Source organism: Phragmites australis, chromosome 4 (assembly GCF_958298935.1).
Source record: "Phragmites australis chromosome 4, lpPhrAust1.1, whole genome shotgun sequence".
Taxonomy (NCBI): domain Eukaryota; kingdom Viridiplantae; phylum Streptophyta; class Magnoliopsida; order Poales; family Poaceae; genus Phragmites; species Phragmites australis.
In genome coordinates, this window is record NC_084924.1 from 2,960,271 (window position 1) to 2,969,763 (window position 9,493).

Here is a 9,493-nt window from a genome sequence, read left to right on the forward strand (position 1 = left end):
GGTCGGATCGGGCCGGCCCGACCCGGCCCAAGTCCCACCTCTAGGCGAAGGGATGTTAGAGTGTAGTACTTACTAGTTCCAAAAGAAAATGTTGGCACCGTGCCAGATTTTTGAAGCAGCTCATGTACGGTATAGCGCATTAAATGTTGCACAATTTTTATCAAAGAGACGAGCTAAAAATTTAAAAAATAAACCAGAGATTCACTACCATCTAATTAAATCAAAAATAAATAAATTAGAGATTCACTCATACCTAATTAAGTTTAAAAAATAAACTAAATATTGATCTAAAACTGTCTATTAGATATCAACTTGAATCTTTATTAGAAACCGATCACGAAGTTTTCGAGGCGACTCATGTACGGAAAATAGCACATTAACTCTGCACATTTTTGTCAGTGAGGAAGAAACAAAAAAGCAGGTCAAAACCGCCAAATATTCCCTCATGCAATGCAGCACACGCAACGCGTGACTGGAGTGAAGGGTTCGACCCTGCTATCTGCTATGTTTCTCTCGGCTCCACATTTCCTGCACTCACATGGAAAAAATGGGGGCGTTTTTCCTTCCAAATCAACGCATTTCCTGTTCCCGCGTGGAAAAATCTCAACGCAGGTGGGTTTCGTACGGAGTTGGAAGATGAAACTGGAGATGATTTGATGTGCCGTTTGAATTTTTCCTGTTGGACGCAGACTGCAGAGTCCGTTCCTTCTGCACTTTGGCGTCAACTGGGCTAGGAATATAGCAGACAATTCTGAACTCGATGGACCAAACGTTCCGGACAAATTGACCGATCGCCTTCTTTACGAGGTCTGGACCAGTTGAAGTCTGCTGCCCAGCCCGGACCACCACTGCATCAGATAGGGCACAACAGTGAACACCATTTTTGGGGAAAATATGAATGTTTTAAACCATTATAAGTAGCACTCCCTCGATTCAAGAATCTAACACGAATTGTGTTTTGAAAAAATCATAAAAATAATTTTTAACGTTAATTTCTCTTATCATAAGTTATAAATTACTATAAAATTAATATTATATTAAAAACACTTTAAAATACAAATCATTTAAAATTAAATTTATATACTAAATATCTATATAATTTGACTAATTGTCTGTCAAAATTTATAAAATTTGATCCTTTCAAAACAAATACATCTTATATTTTTAAACAGATGGAGTAATATTCATTTTACTCTAGTAAGAACCCAAATGATAGACAGACAAAGAGAGGCAACAATTGGAAACAATACTGCTAAAAATGGTTCAAGAGATTTAGCTTAATGAAATACTCGGGGTGTCTTTACTATTTTTTTCATTGTCTTTTTAGGGTGTAAGGAGCTTTTTACACCCCCCCCCCCCTTCTGATGAAAATTGTTGTTCATTGTGGTATTCTTGTATTATGGTTGTGTGGATCCCACGGTACAGGCCGGAATGATTCCTTTCATTATATTTTTATCACTCATTGATGTCTTTTCTTTTTTACATGGTTTAGGAGCTTGCTAAATACTGGGAGTGAGAAATTGTCAGCACAAAAGTACGCGTTAAACTGCAGACGTGCGCACAATGTCAGAGGATGAGCCAAACTACACTTGGAGACCACAAAAAAAAAAAAAAAAACCCGATGGCTCGACCGGACTAAAACAAAACGCCAAATCATATTGTCAGCATGCAAACAATGCAAATCCAATAGAACGTGTCAGGCCAGTAGTTTAACCCAAACAACCGGAGCATATTTCAATATCGTTTGCCTATCACATACTCTCTCTGATATGTGTATATATATATATATATATATGATTTTGAAACAAAGCTTTGTCAAATTTTTAAAATTTTAACTAATAATAGCTTTTAATATATGTAACATAGAAACTTCAAAATCCTATACATAACATTATAAATTCAATAATTTTATAAATATATTTAATATTAAAGATCGTGTCTTATTTAAAATGATAAATATGTATTTATGACTGGAGAGTACTATTATTCGTCGCATGTCTGTTTCAAGATGATAAGTATGCAATTTTGTTTGTTCGATTTCAATTTTTTTAATCTTGAGCGCTCGCCTCGAAAATCCATTGGTCAACACAGTGCCCCACCACACGTGATCCCTCGCTCACGCGAAGCAGCAGTCACGGCCGGCACGCGCCGCTTTAATCCACGTGGATCCCTCCATCCCACCTGAAGCGTGAAGAGACCTACAAGGACCCGGCTCATGGACCAGCCCTCACGAGCACCCCTTCCTCACGCTACTCACGCCCGCGCCACAGGTCACAGAGCACCATGCACCGAGCCTACCCGGCCCAGCCCTGCCCCGCCACGATCACGCCGACCACAAATTCGCCACTGGTTTATTCTAACTATTTAAATTAGCGGAAGCTCCAAATCACGTCCGTCGAGAGGGATTAATGAGTAAATTAAGCGGGTTTATTTGATCGAAACCGCTGATTAGAATTAAACCAACGAGTATAACTCGTCCGTCCAAGATAACCACAGCCTTTTCTTCCCATTCGTTCGCCCGGCCGCCTCCGCCGCTGCTTCGCTTCCTCCGCGCGGGCGCGGATTCGCACCCCACCCATCGCCACCGCGCGCGCGGTCTCTCTCTCGCTCCCTCCGCCGTCTAGAGTTAGGGTTTACGTTGCGCGGCCGGCGCGTCCTGCCGCGGCTCCCGGCGCAATGCGGAGGCCACCGGCGGGCGGCGCGTCCTGCCACCGCCGCGCGATCCAGGGGTTCGTGGCACTCTTCCTCTCCTACACGCTGTTCGTGCTGCTCCTCGAGTCGCCCCTCGTGTCCACGTCCTTGCCCGGCGCGGGGGCGTCCTCCAAGGCGTCGTCGCGGCCGCTCCACCTGGACGGCGCGGGGGATGGGGAGCTCACCGCGCCGGCGCGGCCCTCGAAGCGCCCCCACCGGGAGACCCTCTCGGCGGATGGGGCGCAGAGACGGCCGCGCCGGTTGTCGGGGATCGTCTCCGGCCTCGAGCTCCGCCACCTCAACTCCACCCGGTCCGGCTCGCTCCGCAAGGTCGCCGCCGAGGCCGCGGTCGCCGGAGCCCGCGTGTTCTCTGACCTGCAGACTCTCGCGACGCCTCTAACGTCCTCGCAGGATTCGTCCGACGAGGAGGAGAGGGGCAAGTGCCCGCACTCGATCGTCCTCAGCGGCGACGAGTTCCGGGAGAGGGGGCAGGCGGTGGAGTTGCCGTGCGGGCTGACGCTGGGTTCTTATATCACGGTGGCCGCGACACCGCGCGCGGCGCACGCGGAGCGGGATCCTAAGATCACGCTGCTGAAGGAGGGGGACGAGCAGATCATGGTGTCGCAGTTCATGATGGAGCTGCAGGGGCTCAAGACGGTGGACGGGGAGGATCCGCCCAGGATCCTCCACTTCAACCCCCGCCTTCGCGGCGACTGGAGCGGCAAGCCTGTGATCGAGCAGAACACCTGCTACCGCATGCAGTGGGGCACTTCGCTCCGCTGCGAGGGATGGAGGTCCCATGCCGACGAGGAGACTGGTCTGCACCCTCCACCCTGTCAATTACATGAAGTATTTTAAGCTGTCAATTACATTTGCTCAATGATTTAATTTTGCTTGAATTGTTCTGCAGTGGATGGGATGGTGAAGTGTGAGAAGTGGATTCGCGATGATGAAGGGCGGTCGGAGGAGTCAAAGACATCATGGTGGCTGAACCGGCTCATTGGGCGCACAAAGACGGTCTCGGTTGATTGGCCATACCCATTCGTGGAGGACCGCCTGTTTGTTCTTACTCTCACTGCAGGATTGGAGGGTTACCATGTCAATGTTGATGGGTGGCATGTGACATCATTTCCATACCGCACTGTAAGTGGCGCTCAAATGTTTATGCAATGATGGGGAATGGAATGCACTGTTAATTGTGGTGCATTGCTGTGTAAGGTTGATACTGTTCTTAACTTTTGTCTCTGGTGGTGCGGACAGGGGTTTGTGCTCGAGGATGCCACTGGCTTATCATTGAATGGGGACCTTGATGTGCAATCAGTGTTTGCAGGGACTTTGCCCACTACACATCCTAGTTTTTCTCCACAGAAACACCTAGAGATGCTGCCCGAATGGCAGGCCCCTCCCCTTCCAGATGAACCCGTTGAGATTTTCATTGGTATCCTGTCAGCGGGCAACCATTTTGCTGAGCGTATGGCTGTGAGAAAGACATGGATGTCTGCTGCTCAGAAGTCCTCGAATGTTGTGGCCCGGTTTTTTGTTGCCCTGGTGAATCTTGAAGACTAAAATTGATGTCTTTTGATTGCTTAGGAAGTCCAACTTGAGCTGATCAATTTTCTTTTCTGCAGCACGGAAGAAAGGAAGTTAATATGGAGCTAAAAAAGGAGGCTGAGTTTTTTGGAGACATTGTTGTTGTGCCATTCATGGATAGCTATGATTTAGTTGTTATGAAGACGATTGCCATATGCGAGTATGGGGTATGTCTAAGAGCTTTCTATTTTCAAAATTTGCTACTATGAAGCCGTTGTATGACACTTCCTTACTATGATGAACTTCTCCTCTCAGGTCCGTGTTGTATCTGCCAGATATATAATGAAGTGTGATGATGATACTTTTGTTAGACTTGAACCAGTAATGGGCGAAGTGAAGAAAATTCGAAATGGCAAAAGTCTCTATATAGGGAACATGAATTATCACCACAAGCCATTGCGCAATGGGAAATGGGCTGTTACTTATGAGGTAAACTTAATATTTAATTCCACAATGATCTCATTTTCCCTTTTTCTTTCATTGATTGAAAATGCTGCCTCGTTATGAACAGTTAAATACAGGTTATTTGGTCTTTCTGGTATTAACCAGCATTAGCTAATGTAAAGTTTAATGAATTTTTCACCTGTTTAAAGAAATCTGATAATGATTCGTTTGCTGTAAATCATAAAACATATATAACTGAGCGCGGCAATGCTACATGAATTGATATTGTCCATTACTGGCTGGATTAACTATTAAATTGGGTCCATAAGTAAAATTGCCTAACTAATTATAGTTCCCTATGGAACAAAAGCAGCTCTGTCAAGCTGTTTCCTGTAAATGTCTACATGCTATTGGCTTCTAATTTGTCTGGTTTTTGGTCTGAGTAACCTTGTGTGTTGATTTTTAGTCTTAATATGCACCGAGGAAGTTTTAGCCTTGAATCTTCTGAACATCACTTATATCAGTTTACAGCTTTTGATCTTCTTTCAATACCTTGTTTCATTGTTAAAATTAAGAAACTATTTTGTCTTGCAAACACATAGAATTTGTGTTAATGAGATCGCCCATCAGCGTGCTGTGTGCATGTTTTTCATCATTGAAAGATCGATTTTGTTACTATATGTAGCTTCTGGTCGTATACTCACTACATGCTAATTATATGACAATTATGCAATGTTTTCTTAATTTGATCATTTCTGCATTCAATATAACGAAAATAAAACATTAGCTTGCATACATTTAGTCTTCGCGGCAGTAACAGATGCAGTCGTTTTTTGCTATAGGTATTACACTGAGACAGTTAGCTTTATTGCTTTGTAGAATCAGTCTGTACAAAAATAAATATCTTACCCTGAAATGTGATTGTGCAACCTTTGATCTTGTAGAAAGAATCACTTTTAGATCGTACTCGTACCAGTATACCAACCTTCAGATATGCAATGTAGACACTTAGCAAAGCAGTATCCTCTAGCTCACTTCATTGTGCATGACTCAGTATGTCAGTGGAAAAATAGATGATCTACGAGACATGTATTCTAATTTTTTTTCCACTTCATTCTCCTACCAAGTTCCCCTTCCCCCTTCACGTAGTTTGTACTGCTCCTACATTTTACATTAAATGCATGCATTTTCTAATCTTTGCTTATCTTCTCTACTTTACAGGAATGGCCAGAAGAGGATTATCCAATCTATGCAAATGGTCCTGGATATGTTATATCCTCTGATATCGCAGATTCCATTCTATTAGAATTTGTGAACCATAAATTAAGAGTAAGATCAATCGATTACTTTTGGCCTTCATTTTATGACACTAAAAGTGGCCCATATGGTAACAATTTGCATACATTAGGAATAATTGGACACCTGTCTGATCATCATATTTCCTGCAGAAGTCCATAAACAAACTACCATATAGATTATCCTGCCACAAGATTACTTGAACATGGGCTCGAAAGAAAATAATCAGGCCATAATGACGCTGGCAGAGTCTAATTTTCATTTCCTTGCTATGCAGCTTTTCAAAATGGAAGATGTGAGCATGGGCATGTGGGTCGAGCGGTTCAACAACACCAGACCTGTGAAATATGTCCACAGTGTCAAATTTTGTCAATTTGGGTGCATAGATGATTATTACACTGCACATTACCAATCACCGAGGCAGATGTTATGTTTGTGGGGCAAGCTGCAGGCTGGAAAAGCACAATGTTGCAATATGAGATAGCAATAATGAAACTGGTGTTTTTGTGGTACTTGAACGTTTCTATGGTGAAGTTCCCATCCTTATTCGCTGAGGAGTTGATGATCTGGAGCCCCCCAAGATTCACAAACATTCTGTGATGATAAATTAAGCCCCCAGATGACTAACAGATGGTCATAATTTAACAAATTTTGTTATAGCTAACCGGGCTGTGTTTCAGCTGGAAACAAGGGGAATGGACAGCAGCCTGTATCGCCTTTTCTGAGTGAGCCTGTGGCGCTCTTCTTCTCTCAACATATAGACGAAGTTCTGTGGGCAGTATTAGAGCTGCTCTAGGACTTCATTTGTAAATGTCAAGGGTAGAAAGCTTAGTTAAATTATCCTTGCTTTCGGTATGATTAGCTGTGGTTGCAATCATGGACAACCTAGTTGGTACAGATGAGCAATCTTGGTGGTGTACTGGTGTACAAGATTTTTGCTATGCTACTTCTCGTTAACAGAATAACATACTCATAAGCTATGACTTAGTTTAAGCCGATGGCTCCTAATTATTTTGCACATATATGCAGTTCATGGATTTGGATTTTGCAATGTTTTATCCGCATTTTTCTTCTTCTTTCATATTTCATACGTTTACATTGTTATCTCTGCATTATTTGTTGCCAGGTTGCTTCTTACTCCTGAGTAGAAATGATATCAGGTAGAAGTATTCTTCCTTCGTCTCAAAATAGATGATATTTTAGAGTTGTACATAAGTATTAAGGTGAACGATAAAATGATATATTATTCTCTTTTAATATCATTTATTGCGTGGGAAATGAGATTTGCATTGGGAAGAAAATTACTTAATCGAAATGGTGAGATTGAAAAACTTAGGCTAAAGTTGTCTCAAAATCGTAAAATTTCATGTATTTTGAATATTGTAGTAGAGATTAAAACATTATCTATTTTGAGACGAAGGTAGTACAGGATACCAGATCGCGTGCAAGTGATACTAGATGCAAATCTATTTTGGATAATGTACTCCATTTTTGTTATAGAAGCTTCAATTTGTAGTGGCGATGGTGAAAAATCTCTTTATTATTGAGCATACAAATTTTTTGCACCTCACTTAGGTATGAACGTATTTTTTATTGAATTAGAAAATTGAACTAGGAGATTTAGATACATGCATAACTTAATTTTGAAATATAGCAAGTTCAAATTTAAATAAATATGTATTAGGATTTTAGATCAACAGAATGTTAATAAATATAGATATTACAAACTAAATCGAAATCACTTGAGTAGCGTAGCGGTTTGTTCGGTCTTATTTGGTGTAGGTCGTGGGTTTGAGTCTCTGTGCGCGTGCATGAAACTAAAATAATTTTTTTGCACCATGCGGCACCAATAGTGAAAGAGGTTTCACTGCCGGTGGATATATTGAGCCGGTAATGAAACTACTTTCACTGTCAGTGGATTTATTAAGTCGGCAGTGAAGGTACCCTTTCACTACCGGTGAGCATATTGAGCTGGCAGTGAAAACCCTCCCCGATAAAATAGCTCGACGCCTACGCTCTCTGATACTTAGAAAAAAAATTCCTTCCCTCATGTTCCCTCCAACTAAATGTCTCCCAACGTTGCGGAGCCCACGCCGCTGGAGTACTACGAGCTCGAGCCCGCTGTCCTTGTCCTCCTCGACGTCGTCGTCCTCCTCCTCAGCGCCGTCGCCATCCTCCTCCCCAACCTGCGCTCCTCTCGACTCCGGTCGCTTCCTCCCTGGCTCGTGCTCATCCTCGACCCACGCTCCTCCACGACTCTGGCCGCCTCCTCCTTGACGATGACCGCCGAAACTGTGGTGAGTAGCTATCCCCCTCCAGGCCGAGCCATCGTAGCCGGTGCTCCAGGCCGAGCCGTGTGATGCCCCTCCCTTCTTCTCTGTGTGATGCTGGCCATCGTGCCGCTGTGATGCCCGGCTATCGTGCCGCTATCATGTTATGCCTAAATTGACTCATATTTTGCCTAAATTGATGGATATCTCTCGCTTTTGTTCCTAGTGATTTAGAAGGGACTAATTATACAAACTTGAATAGAATGGAGACGAAACGAGTAAAACTAAATTATATTAGCTTCCTTGCAGAAATTTGACGGTCTTATGGGCTTACATTGGTTCCTTTTTTTAGTAAGTTGTGAAGATTCTTCTCTAGTTTATTGCTTTGTATGTTTTATTTGTTTCAAAATGCAGTGAGAATGGCATGTAGATATAGAATTACTGACATGGAGTTGTGCTAGGTAACCTAATTATTCTTTGGGAAATATGTATTTGTTTTCTGCATTTCAAGCAATTGGAGCTTGACTTTCTTAGTTAAGCTCAAATGTTATTGTTTGTTGGATGGTGTGATATGGTACGTTGTTTAGCCCTGGTATAGTTTAACTCATGTTATGTGTTGTATTAAAAGTTGCATTGTATATATACTTGTTTTACTTTTTTACTAATGATGAAATTTGAGAACTATTTACTATACATATGACTGCAAAGCTCGATCGGGATGGTTATTACACATGCACCTTGCACCTCTTTTTACTATCTTAGTCGAGCTTGCAGTCATATATAATTATCTCTATAATCTGATGCGGATCAATCAAATAATAGACTCTTTATTAGATAGTGGTTGCATATGATGCTGGTGAGTGATTTTTGTTTTTTTTCTTGCTTTTCTTCTTACACACCCTAATTTATAGATATTGATGCTATGCTTAATTTAGTATTGATCAATGCATTGTCATGATGAGTTTGTATGAAAAACATTGCCCAGTATATCAATTATGTCTATTATCTGAAATTTAGGACTGCTATGACATGTTATGTTATCCATCATGGCCGGCAAAGTGGAGTATTCTCCAGTTTGGAGGAATGTCACGCACAAGTTAATGGATTCAAAGGAGTATGTTACAAAGGATATAAGTCCAAACATGAAGCTGTTGTGGCATACAACAGTCATGTCATCCAAACTGAGCCAAATTTGTTTAACTTCAAAAATAAGAAGAAGTGTGATTTCACGTATAAAGATGTCATAATTTTAGTTCTGATTG

At 42.2% G+C, this 9,493-nt stretch overlaps 1 protein-coding gene across 1 annotated transcript; it reads left to right on the forward strand.

Moving 5' to 3' along the window:
• The first annotated feature begins 2,461 nt into the window (after positions 1-2,461).
• On the forward strand, positions 2,462-7,007 carry LOC133915223 (hydroxyproline O-galactosyltransferase GALT6-like). Its single transcript, XM_062358301.1, has 7 exons — positions 2,462-3,508; positions 3,602-3,834; positions 3,952-4,239; positions 4,320-4,448; positions 4,537-4,710; positions 5,887-5,994; positions 6,239-7,007. Exons 1-7 carry the CDS (start codon positions 2,677-2,679, stop codon positions 6,443-6,445), a joined length of 1,971 nt encoding a protein of 656 aa, XP_062214285.1. The 5' UTR covers positions 2,462-2,676; the 3' UTR covers positions 6,446-7,007.
• Positions 7,008-9,493: the final 2,486 nt, after the last annotated feature.

Coding starts and splice junctions, on each gene's coding strand:
- LOC133915223 (XM_062358301.1), top strand. CDS start 2,677: ATGCGGAGGCCACCGGCGGGCGGCGCGTCCTGCCACCGCCGCGCGATC. Junction 3,509..3,601: donor CCATGCCGACGAGGAGACTG/GTCTGCACCCTC, acceptor ATTGTTCTGCAG/TGGATGGGATGGTGAAGTGT. Junction 4,240..4,319: donor CCCGGTTTTTTGTTGCCCTG/GTGAATCTTGAA, acceptor TCTTTTCTGCAG/CACGGAAGAAAGGAAGTTAA.